Source organism: Ictidomys tridecemlineatus, chromosome 2 (genome assembly GCF_052094955.1).
Source record: "Ictidomys tridecemlineatus isolate mIctTri1 chromosome 2, mIctTri1.hap1, whole genome shotgun sequence".
NCBI lineage: Eukaryota > Metazoa > Chordata > Mammalia > Rodentia > Sciuridae > Ictidomys > Ictidomys tridecemlineatus.
In genome coordinates, this window is record NC_135478.1 from 10429204 (window position 1) to 10442032 (window position 12829).

General features: G+C 49.4%; 1 protein-coding gene and 1 long non-coding RNA gene across 2 annotated transcripts; one reads left to right on the forward strand and one right to left on the reverse strand.

Moving 5' to 3' along the window:
• Positions 1 to 72: 72 nt before the first annotated feature.
• Positions 73 to 3326, forward strand: LOC144374477 (uncharacterized). Its single transcript, XR_013433858.1, has 2 exons — positions 73 to 1004; positions 3137 to 3326. It is a non-coding gene; the product is annotated as an uncharacterized LOC144374477 (long non-coding RNA).
• On the reverse strand, positions 1918 to 12483 carry Asf1b (anti-silencing function 1B histone chaperone). The gene is made up of 4 exons (XM_005336244.5): positions 12058 to 12483; positions 5988 to 6103; positions 3668 to 3844; positions 1918 to 3076 (listed from the first exon to the last, which is right to left on the reverse strand). Exons 1-4 carry the CDS (start codon positions 12164 to 12166, stop codon positions 2870 to 2872), a joined length of 609 nt encoding a protein of 202 aa, XP_005336301.1. The 5' UTR covers positions 12167 to 12483; the 3' UTR covers positions 1918 to 2869.
• Between the last annotated feature and the right edge of the window lie 346 nt (positions 12484 to 12829).

Consider the following 12829-nt stretch of genomic DNA (forward strand, 5'->3'; position numbering starts at 1 on the left):
CCGATCATTGGCCCAGGCCTTTCTGACTGACGGCGCCTCGGCGCTGTCCATTGGCCCTCCGACACCCTCCCGCGCCGCCATAGGCTCCTTGGCCCGGTGACGCGCGCCGAGGACGCCTGGCCATTCACAGGCTCCTGAGGTCTCAGCTGGGCGGGCAGGCGCCCGTGATTTGCCCAGGCGCCGGCCGGGGTCCGGGGCTCGCTCCGAGAGGCCGCGCATTGGCCGAGGCGCGCTGTCAGGCAAGCCCCCGGCAGAACGTTCAGTGTCAATCCCGGGGTGAGAGGGCGGGGCGGAGGCGCAGACTGCGGCCCGGGCTGGCCGGGCGGGGCGGCTGAGGCTGGCGGGTGGCCGCGCCGCGCTCCGAAGCCCGAGAGGCGGCCCCGGCGGGCGCCCGGCAGGCCCCGTGTGCGCCGCAGTCCCCCGCCCCCGCCCAGTGCGGCAGCGGCCGCCTGCCAGCCTGGGTTGACGCCACTGCCCTCCCGGCGCAGCCGCTGTCCACCTGCCAGCGGGGGAGGGGCGCAGCCGGCGCCGCGGGTCATGGGTCGCCCGGCCGCCGACCGTCGTCATTCAGAAGGCTTGGCACTGCGCAGCTTGGGGTCCAGGCCGGGGCTCCCTACTAGGATTCCCCTAGCCACTGCGGGAGCTTCGGGGGATGCTGGGCCTCAGGAGTGAGAGGCTGTAGGAGGCGCTCAGTGTCCACTCCTTTGCTGGGTCCCAACCCTGGCCTGATGCTAGTAGTTAAGACTCCTCGCTCGTTTAGTGCGTGACTTGGCATCACACCGCTACCAGGGATCATCGTGCCCATTTTACAGATGAGGACTCAGAAGATAGCGAGGGTGATTCCCTGCTCTTAATTAATCCCTGTCTGGACAATGCAAAAGGAACCTGCCCTAGAGGAGCAAAGAAAAGACACAGCTCCTTAACATACACATTACCTGAGGACTGCCGGGTTTCTCAGCGGCCCAGTAAAGTTCAGCAGTCCCCCCAACTGCCACCCACCAGAGGTCAGTAGCACTTCCATCTTCCTGCTAGCCGGCAACCAAAACCACCTCCAGACTCTGCTATAAAAGGGGGTGTGTGGCAAAATCATTGACCCCGCCCCTGTGGAGAACCACTTTAGCAGAGGGAGGCTGGAACAGAGGGAGGAACAGACGCTGGAACAGGAAGAGCTAAGCAGACATTATTATTATTATTATTGACAGGGGCAGGGGTACCAGGGAACTCAGGGAGACCCATTTTGTATTTTATTTAGAGACAGGGTCTCACTGAGTTGCTTAGTACCTTGCTTTTGCTGAGGCTGGTTTTGGATCCCTTTGGCTCAGCCTCCCAAGCTGCTGGGATTCTAAGGGTGCCCCCACTGTGCCCAGTTAAGCACAGACTTTGAGCCTGGTCTTTCGGACTCAGTGCAGCTGGTCCCAACTACAAGCTGATGCACTGCCGTGCTTAGCATTGCACAACCTGCACTCTATCCAGCAGCTGACTGCACCCGTGTCCCCAGGTCAACCACTGTCCAGGGAGGGAAAAGTAGGGGCTCTTCTGGGAATTACAGGGCGATTGCTAACCAACCAAACTGCTTCACTTCGAGCTGTGGAGTTACAGTGGGGCTAAATTAAAAAATGGGTCTGTGTGTATATCCTTGGATCCCAATGTTGTTCTTTTTGCCAGTCAACATCTAAGTCTGAAAAATCACTGGTTATGACCTGTGTGCAGAACAGCTGGTTTGCTTAAGTTTTGACAAAGAAAAACCCCTCCTGGACCTTCAGTCTGGGATACAACTCCAAGACTGGCATTAGGACACTGAGCAAAGGGAGAAGGGCCAGCCACCCCATAGGACAGAACAAGAGGCCCCATCAGAGCGCATGAGGAGGGAAATGAAGCTGCCCCAGCCCACCTGAGTCAAAAGCAGAAGAGGCAGTCTAGATGAAGTGCTTTTTATTTTTAGAGCAACCAAACACTTTTAATATAAAAACCCTTTAATATACAAACTGTAATCACAACAGCATCCACATAGCAGCGAGGGACAGAGACATAGGTCAGGGAGGGAATGTTTTCAGGGTGCTGAAGGTTTCCCTTGCCCAAAATCACTCTGTGGCCTATGAAAGCATTCGTCTTAGCAGAGAGAAGACCAAGGCAGCCAGGGGCGAAGGTCTACAGAGCAACCCTGCGCCAGACAGCAAGCCCTCCAATGCACACAGCCTCCTAGGGCAGCCTCCAAGACAAGCCAGACAGGTTAGGAGATGACAGGAAGGTGGCTGTGATTTAGAGAGAGACCCATTGTTCCTCAGCATCCTGATGATCACACTGGTGGGAAACGAGTTTTCTAGGGGCTGCTGGGTTTTAAAAACCTAAAAATACTCCCGGGAGAAGGACAGAAATTGTTATCTGAATCCCGTAACCAGGATTCCTTGCCTGTGACACCAGAAAGCTGATCTGCTCAGATGTTGGAGAGGGAGAGAAATGATAGCACCCTTAGCCCAACAGGGCCACAGCCTTGCCAGGGATTGACAGAGCCTCAAGGCAGGAAGAGCTTTGGGTCAAAAGCACTCATGGGAGCTAGTGGCACAATGGCCTGCAGGTGGAATTTATAGTGTGTGTGGAAGAGGAAAAACACGAGTCAGTAAGAATGAACAACGAAGTACCTGCTTCTTATAGGCCTGTGCGGTGGAGGTGAGATGATCCTTCTGGGCAGAGGCTGGAAGAGACCTGGTGCCCATTTTTTCTTCGGAGCCAAGTTAGACAGGCCTGGAGGGCTCCAAAATCCTTGAGATGACCCCACACGACTCTCTGGGAGGCCTGGGGCCCCCTCCAGGTATGCCAGGTGACTGGCTGTGGTCCTGGCTGAGTGCAGCCAGGGCCTGGCTTCCCACAGTTAGATGCAGTCCATGGAGTTCTCAGGGAGAAGGCCAGGGATACAGCCAGGGAGGCCTAGGCCCTTGACAGGGGTGCAGCTGAGGGGAAGACCACAGCTCAGAACAGGGTCCTGGTTCTCTATGGTCTCCAGCCTGTCTGCATTGTTGTCCCAGTTGATGTGGAAACGAGTCACCCGGGGGTTCGAGGCCAAGATATTCCGCTGGAGCTGGGGGGCAGGAAGAAGAATGTCAATCCTTGTCATCATGCCCCCTCATTCCTCCCACAGAGCCAGGACACCCTCTAAACTTCTGCCTTAGAAGAAGAAGAAGAAGAAGCAGACTTTGGGGCTGGGGATGTGGCTCAAGCGGTAGCGCGCTCGCCTGGCATGCGTGCGGCCCGGGTTCGATCCTCAGCACCACATACCAACAAAGATGTTGTGTCCGCCGAGAACTAAGAAATAAATATTTAAAATTCTCTCTCTCTTTCCCCTCTCTCACTCTCTCTTAAAAAAAAAAAAAAAAAAAAAAGGAAGAAGAAGAAGAAGCAGACTTTACTTCTTCCATCCCTTCCAGTGACCCTGTGTCAAACTCCAGGGACTACCTGCACACTAGTGCTTACGTGTGGGACCCATCTGGTCCTAATTCTGTAGGGTATGCCTCTGAGCTGCAAAGACCTTTCTCTCTCCCCCCACTCAGCACTGCAGAACAAAGCACAATTTAAAGACCTAAGAGAACTTTGGCTCCCAATTCTAATGGCTCAACTCCCTTCCAGTGCAAGAGAACTGATGTGCTTGCAGCAAGAAGTGTGGAGGCCCCACCTGAGAAAAGTCTGGCTTCAGGGGTGGGTTCTCCCGCAGCTCTGGGTTGAGGTACTCATTGTTGACGTAGTAGCCCACACGGATGAACTCCTGTCCGTGGTAGGTGCAGGTGATGAGGACAACAGTAACGCCCACAGCGTCAGTCTCAGGGATGAGGGAGGGGTTGGGGGCATCAGCCTGAGGGAGACATTCTGTGTCTTAGTACTTCCATAGTCATAATAGGAAGATTCCCAAGTGACCTATATTTATTTTATTTGTGGTGGTAAGGACTAAACCCAGGGACTCATGTAGGTTAGGCACTCTGTGACTGAGTTATATACCCAACCCTCAAGTGACCTGTATTTACTGAGCAGAAAAGTAAGCGCTCTGCCCTTAGGGGCTTTCACTAGAATGGGATTAGACAGAACTGATCATAGAAATGACTATGAATTGATGACTGTGGGATAGGGATGTAGCTCAGTGGTAGAGCACTTGCCTCGCCTGCATGAGGACCTGGTTTCCATCCCCAGCACTGCAAACATAAACCAATTTAAACAACAGTGACTGTAATAAGGAGAGAAAGGGGTGCCCAGAAGGAAAGTGATGAGCCAGGGAAGAGTGGCAGGAGATCAGAAGACACCAGGCCACCCAGTGCCTGCTGGGCCAACGGGGAGCCTGGAAAAGAGCACTGTTCAGCAAGAGGTAAGGGCAACATCATACATTGGGTTTGAACAGAAGGCTGGTGGTGTGGGATGTGGAATAGGTAGAGGGCTGTACTAGAAGCAGGGAGGCCAGGCTGGAGTCATCTTGAGAGAGAAAGGCAGCAGGCTTAGACCCAGCTATGGAGGATAGGAGCACACAGATTCGGGGTATGCTGCTGTGGACAGGATGGGCTATACCTGGTGCAAAGGAAAAAAGAGGGGCTCCTTACACAAAAACTATTCAAGTTTCAGATGGGGACAGAACATTACAAGCACGGATCCCTGTGCAACTGCCCAGGACACATGCCCAAGAAGCTGGCCCTGGTTTGGGGTAGAACAGATGAGTTTGTTGGTTGATTTAGTAGAGGTGTGTGAGAGGGTTAAGGGATGTGGCAGTTTGGATTAGGGGGTAATAGCTGAAAAGGAGGTAAGTGAATGGATTCTCAAACGTTAGTGTTCCTAAGAATCATATGGAGAACTTAGAATCTGCATGGCTGACAAGTTAGGTGATGCTGTATTAGAGGGCTACTTGGGAGTTACCATTCATCCTCATATTCACAGACTCTGTATTTGCTAATTTGCCTACTTGTTAAGTTATTTGTAACCCCAAAACCAACATTTGTGGTGCTTTCAGTCATTTGCAGATACACACAGAACAGGTAAAAACTGGTCACCCAATGTCCATGTTCCAACCTGAGGCCAAATGAGATAACACTCTTGCTTTCTTGTTTTAGTTCTCTTACTGAGAATGAGGGCCCTTATTTTGCAGTAGACTGAACTTCATGCATGCTAGGCAGGCATTCTACCACTGAGTTATATCCCCAGCCTTATGGAAGCCCTTTTGGTGCCATGTTTTCTGCATATTTTTGTGTGTGAGTTTGCTGTTTTAAAATGACCCCCAAAGTGAGCATAGTGATGCATTCTTGTAATCCAGCTACTTGGGAGGCTTAGGCAGGAGGATCACAAGTTTGAGGCTGTGATCCTGTCTTAAATTTTTAAAAAAAGAGCTGGGGACGCACAGGGCCCTGCAGTTAATCCCTAATACCAGGGGGGTGGGACCCTGAAATACAGTGTTGAACTGCCTCCTAGGGTGTAAGAAGGTCTTATGAAGATAATTTGTATTAAATGTCACTCAGACATGAGTTATAATAGTGTTTGGTTACATATTAACGAATCAACAATATATATTAAATAAGGTATGATAAAACAAAAACACATGAAACAAGGTTACACATTGACAAGTTGATGAAATGCAATTTGAACCTCAGTCTGTATTTCCCTTAGGGTTTCACTAATTTAGCATTCCTGGTGACTTTATTCATGACTGCTGTGAATAAAAAGAACTGACTATAAATTGGTGGCTCATGGCAACAAGTGAGACACACAGGTGGGTAGGAAGGAGTTGTCTGTAGGACATCCGAGAGGTCAGACAGATTCTAAGAGCTGAGTGAGGATTTGGATGTGACCTTCTGACTGCTGAATCACACTGTGTGCTTTCAGGTAGGTAAAAGATGTTTCTAAACTGAGGGCAGACCTTAGTGGTTGAGTGCCTGCCTAATGTGTAGGGCCTTGGGTTCCATCAGTGCACCCCCTACCGCCATGTCTCGAAAAGTCAAGGGCTAAGCTGTTATCTTTCTTACCTGAAAGACAAACATGTGTCTTCCTGCGGGAACAGGGCCAACCAGTACCGAGTCTAGGATCTGATCAAACTCCTCACTCTCAGCTGAGCCAACATAAATGATCTTCCATTCCAGGTCTACAAGGACATGGCGGGAACAAGGGTTAAGGAACTGATATAGCTCAACAACAAGAAGGCAGGAAAAGGGTCTTCTCATGTTAGTTTTGGAAAGATTCTTACATATTCAAAGATTCTAAGAACTGGTATACACTGGGTACTAAGTGCAGGTACTACGGTACTGAATGCTGGGACAGACTGAAGCTCTACTTCCAGTGGGGACATTTCTCCTGTGGGTCTAGCTTTGCCAGATGACCTTGACTTTGGACCTTGGGGGGAACTTGGGTCTCTTAGAGCCTGCGAGTGAACCCGTATGGCAGAGGCTGAATTAAGAGCCACATGACCCAGGCGTGCTGAGAAGGGAATAGCAGGGAGCTGGGCCATTTCAGGGCCCTGCCCACTGGGTGCTGAGATAGGAAGCAGCATCCTCTTTCACACACAGGGACCGGTGCCACTGAACAGAGTGGATCCCTCGACAACTGGGACAGGGCAGCAGATTCCAATCTGGCAGGACAGCCAAGAGGCAGGAGGGGCAAGGTGAAGCTGCTAGGGGAGCCAGCCCATCTACAGGTCTTCCAGACTGGGCATCAAGTCATGCCTACTATGGATATTTGGGTGACAGGGTTCAGTCAGTAAATGTGGCATCACAGGATTAACCTCCACTCCTAACTCTCTGCATCCCATCTTGTAGGGGGATGCCCAAGTATGATCAGAAGAGTTTAAAGAAAAAACACTTAAGGAGACCCTGCCTGTCAATCAAGTCCTAGTGACCATTGCCTTTTGCAGGAGGTCCAAGTGTACCAGGGGCAAGGTCATGCTAGTACAGGGAAGCTTGGCAGGAGACGTGAAACTTATTTTAGGTTCTTTGAAATTACACAACCCACAGCTCCAGCAGCTGGGGGAAGTTTCACAAGCTGTGATTTTCACAGGAAGCTGCCCTGTCCCTTGGTCCAGCATCACACAAACATCCAACTTTGGAAGCCATGACTACAGAGATTTGTCACTTGAGCCCCAACTCCTTCCTCGATACACCCACTTCCTGTCCCTTTGCAGTTTCACCCAGTCCCTTCTACTCAGGAACCCTAGGTCTGTGTAATATGGGTGACCATTTGGCTTCCTGGGGTTCAAAGGCCAGCCTCTTATTATTTGCAGGGAGGAAGTTAAGCTTATGGACTTATATTTATTTACTTTCTGCAGTGCTGAGGATTGAGCCCAGGACCTTGCACATGCAGGCAAGTACTCTACCATTGAACTCCATCCCCAGGATTTAATTTTGTTGAGTAGCGGTATGAATGGAATAAAAATTTGTTATAAGGACAGAAAAACAAGCTAGTGCTCTCTCACTCTAACACTATTATTTTGGCTTCTTTTATTTTTTATTTTATTTTTTTTTTAGTTGTAGATGGACACAACACCTTTATTTTATTTATTTTTATGTGGTGCTGAGGATCGAACCCAGTGCCTCATACATGTTGACGAGTGCTCTACCACTGAGTTACAGCCCCAGCCCCTTATTTTGTTTTTTTCAAGCTTTTCCTCATTACTAGTGGAGTCACATATATGTATGCATTTATTTAATGTGCTGGGGCAAGGATTAGGCAAAAAGGAGCCTGAAATAGAGAAGCCTCCAACGCACTGAAGGTACTTGATGTTGAGTCCAAATCAATATGTGTTAGCAAAACCTAAACAAAGAATGCGTGGATGCTGCCAGATCAGGTACCCCACGCCTGTAATCCCAGCGGCTTGGGAGGCTGAGACAGGAGGATCATAAGTTCAAAGCCAGAGTCAGCAAAAAACAAGGCAATAAACAACTCAGTAAGACCCTGTCTCTAAATAAAATACAAAATAAGGGTTGGGGATGTGGCTCAGTGGTCGAGTGCCCCTGAGTTCAATCCCCAGTACCAAAAAAAAAAAAAAAGTGGAAGCCGATCTAAAGAATGTATGGTGGGCCAGAGGCAAATGACACAAGCCAGAGAGAAACAGGAGAATGAACTGAAGGCCACAGAGAAATACCAACTCCTAAGTGAGATGTGCTGATAAAACCATCTATGGAAGATAGGAGATGACTGACATGAGAGGCTCTGAATGGAACTGTCTTACCTTCACTGTTGTGATTTAAGGAGGGGCATACTTAACGGACTTCATTTCTGAATACAACTAGCCCTCACCATTCATGGATTCAACCAACCACAAATGGAAAGTATAGCTCAGTGGTAGAGCACTTGCCTAATAATATTCATGAGACCCTGGGTTCCATCCCCAGCACCACAAAAACGTTTGTATTGAATATATACAGACTGTTCTTTCTTGTTATGGGTTCCCTAAACAATACAGCATAACAGTTATTTCCATATTATGTATAACGTATTAGGTATTATAAATCCTTTAGAGATTATTTAAAGTATATGGAGGATGTTCTATGCAAATATTACACTATTTTATGTAAAAGACTTGAGCATTTGTGGATTTTGGTACCTGAGTGGGTCCTAGAACCAACCCTTAGGGAAGATTACATAAACTCTCTTCAGAATTAGATATGGGATATGAATTCCTCACGTAACATCAACTTATACTTATTAAAATATAGAATAAAACCACAGACATGTATCATGTATACCTAAGCTTCAGAACAATGCTGAAGGGTAACTTTGCAGGATTACCTTTTGTCTCAATGTTCTAGCTTTTCGAGCTGACTACTGCACAAGATACACCTCCTCTATGTATGAAGACAAAAACCAGTGTTGACAATATAAACAACAATATGGAAAAAATGACTGTGGCTAAACCAGTTGGAGACTCTCTTTCTTACTTTTTTCTTTTGTGGTGCCGGGGATTAAACCCAGGGCCTCACACATGATAGGCAAGCACTCTACTACTGAACTACCTCCCCACTTTTTATTTTGAAACAGGGCTCACTAAGTTGCCCAGGCTGGCCTCAAATTTGTGATTCTCCTGCCTCAGTCTCCAGAGTATCTGGGATTACACGTATGTGTCATCATACCTGGCTTTATTTCTTTTTTAAATGTTATCTAGTAGAACCTTTTTCTGTTCATCATTTTGTCTTTGTTCCTAATCACACAGATGAAACTATGTCTTACCACAGAGTATAAGCTCTGGGTCAGAACATCTGGTTTCTATGACTTATTCAGCTAATGCCTATTGAATTTCTCAAAAGGGGGACAAAGCATACCTAATGTATTAAACATAGACATATGCCTTGAAGCCATCCATTTCCAGATGTTGAGAGGAGAGCATAAGAGGCTTAGAGCTCTTAGGAAATGAGAATCACCTGACTAGGAGCTGGAGGGTTTTCTGCAGTACTGAGGATTGAACCCAGGGGTATTCTACCACTGAGTCACATCCCCAGTCATTTTTTCACTTTTTGAAACAGGGTCTTGCTAAGCTGCAAAGTTTGACTTGGAACTCACAATCCTCTTGATTCACTGGGTGTTCTGTGCCACCTTCCCCAACTGGGGATGAGGTTTTTTTAAGAGTTCAGTTAACAGCACTGAAAGGAAGGAAAGAAATGGGTTCTCTATACTTCACAGAAAGAAGACTGTGAGGAGGAAAAAAACAAGCCAGTAGGTCAGTCATGGAGAGCTGGAACTAGAGAGTCTGGATTCCCACCTGGAAGTTCTCAGGAAAAGCTTTCTTGCCCAAGTTTAATTAGTAATAACACCTCATATTATTATGTCTTTTGAGTCTTGATTTGGCAAGAAATTTTATGGTCATTTTTACTTATGCCTCACCTCTAAAATAGGCAGTGTTGGGTTGGTGATACAGTTCAGCCATAGAGCATGTGCTTAATATTTAATATGCATGTGGCCCTGGGTCCAATTCCCTAACACCAAAAAAAAAAAAAAAAAAAGAAGAAGAAAGAAAAGTGGTGCACACTTGTAATTCCAGTGATTCAGGAGACTGAGGCAGGAGGATCACAAGTTTTAGGTCAGCCTCGGCAACTAAGCAAGGCCCTGTCTCAAAATAAAAAGAACTGGGGATATAACTCAGTGTCTAGTAGAGCACCCTGGATTTGATTCTCAGTACCCCCCTCCCAGAAATGAATGTTTTCTTCCTTTTCCAGGATTGAACAGAGAGAAAGAATCTGGACTCAGAACTCACAGCAAGCTCTAATGTCAACACATCTACAAACAGACTGGGAGACTTGAAGTCACTGTTCCTATTAAAAAATGATCAGCAGGTTGACTGTAGCCTTCCCTGCTCTGATTCTATAAATAAGGAATAAAAGTACTATGTAATGACCATGCAACCAATTTTAAAAGCAAGAAGCACAAACAGGCTGATTGAAACCTGATCTCCTGCCATCTGGGAACTGTGAATCCCTTAACCTATTAGCTCCTTACATCTCCTCCTGGCTTTTAAATTAAATCTTACTCCACAGTGTCATTCTACACTTTATTTATTTATTTACACCCTGCCTTGTTCCAGAAAGGATTTAACTGGGCTTATTCTATAGTTAGTCACAAGCAGACTCCTTAATTTAAAAAGGAGTGAAAGAAACCAGGGAGAAGCTTACCAACTGGCCTACCCAAGGGCACACACATTTTACTATACCAGCTCCAAGTTAATCCAAGTGCTCAGTTTTTCTGACAAACCAACCACCTGCCACAGAGAGGTGCTAGTTAGCACACTGCAACTTCACAGATCTCCACCTCCTCACCTGCTACCTCTTTAGCCACCAGTAGTGAGATGGTCTAATGGAGTACTTCCCCCTGAAAGCAGGACTTGCCTTATAGTGGTGCCAAGGCTCCCTAGGTGACCTTAGATTTTGGATGTGCATAGACCTCTATTTCAAAGATCTTTTGCTCTTTGTGGCTCCTTTCTTCTCATCTGTGAGATGAGAACCATGTCCACCTTTATGTGGCATAGATGAATAAGTCATTCTGTGAAAGCACCTTGGGAAAGATGCACAAAAGGGTGTGACCTGCCAGCTGACTGTTTGAAGCTAAATCACATTGGCTTGGTCCAGTCCACCCACTGCCCAGACTAGGTCAGACCATCAAAAACTATGAAGAATTGGTTGCAGTAAGTCAGCTGGAACCTGGGGGGAAACCTCTGGGAACTGGCTAATTCCTGCCTAATGCCTGCCTGCCTGGCTATGCCACCCTTCAGATTTGTGTGTGTTCATCCAAGCCCATAGGTAGAGAGGAGCCCAGAAAGCACCCAAGCTGGGGAGACCAAGGCATTAAAAGACTGGAGTTAGAGACCCCATCATCCCTCCTCAGGAGAAGCTTGGGTATGGGGGATAGGACCAGACTAACGAGAAAAGCCTAGTTCTTGGGTATATGCACTGGGTTATATACACTGGGGTAGACAACAAGCAGTACTTATCTGGGGAAAGAGGTGGAGTTGTTTATAAATATTAGCAGGTTGGATAAGGAATCTCTGGGATGAACAAGGTCTTGCCATGGGACAGAGGGGTCTTCACAGGAAAAAAGAGGTGACAAGAGGGGAGGGTCTCACTTGGGGAAAAAGTGAGGGAGTTGGGTGAGAGGAGGACTAGGAGTTGGAGTCTCCATTGGGAAAAAGGGAGGTGAGTGTCTCATCACAGGGGAGAGGACGGGAGGGGAGGTCTCTAAGAGAAAACCGGGGCGGGTGAAATGGGGTCTTCCATAGGGATGATGGGGTGGCTGAGTGTCTCCGGATTAACAAATGGAGGCTGGGGTCCCCACGGAGACAACGGATTGGTGCCTGGGAGGAGCGCCACGGGGTGGGGTGGGAGATGAGGTCTCCACATGAGGGGTAACTGTGGCGGGGGTGGACAATGGGGTAAGAGGTGGTCACCGGGAGGTGAGAATTCGTGGGGGTGGGGGGGTGGTCTCCCAGGCGAGGTGGGGCTGGCTGTAGGGGCGGGGGGATCAAGGGGCGATCGGGTTGGCCATTAGGGCGGCTCTTCACGGGAGGTCGGGGTCGGCCCAGGGATGGGGAGTGGGGGTCTCCGCAAGGCCCAGCCTCACCGTCCGCCAAGGCCTCATTGCACTCGAAGCTGATCTCGAACCGGAAGGGGCTGTGGAAAGGGCTTGGGTTCTCCAGCACCGCCACGTTCAGTACCGACACCTTGGCCATCACCTCGCCGGGCCGCGGCTGCGGCTGCAGCGGAGCTCGCGTCTGCGTCCGGTTTGAGCGGGGGCGGGGGGGAGGTGGTAGACGGGAGGCAGTCAGCAGAGTCACAAGCCACCGCTCCTGCCGCCCCTCTCCGCCGACTGAAGAGAGCACCCCGTCCGCGCGCTGCCTTCAAATAGCCGGCCCCACCCTCCGGCCAATCAGCGTCAACGCTCCCCGGCGGCGCGAGCACACCGTCAGCCAATTCTGGAGCGCGGGACGGCGCGCGCCCAGACTCCCCGCACCAATGAGAGAAGCTCCCTCTTCGCGTCGGGCTAGGGAGGCGGGACCAACTCTAGACTTCTAAGAGTCTCCGCCGGGAACCAATCCCTAGTGTTTGGGATTCGGCTGTCAAGCGCAGGGGTGGGTGGAGTCAGAGAGCGGAACTTCTCTCGGCCAATCCCGAGGGTTCCCGCACCAGCGTAGAGTGGCCCGCCCTTCGCCCCGCCTTTCCGGAAGACGCAGTCAGTGCAGAGCAGAGCTGCCAACCGCCAAGCGGTGGCGCGCGGCGCTCGCTAAAGAAGGCGGGAAGGGCGGTTCTCGCGCTCGCGGTGATTGGCAAAGGAGAGTGGGAGGGAGCATAAAGCAGGTTTTGGGGAGCTGATTGGCTCGGTTGGCTGCGGGGGG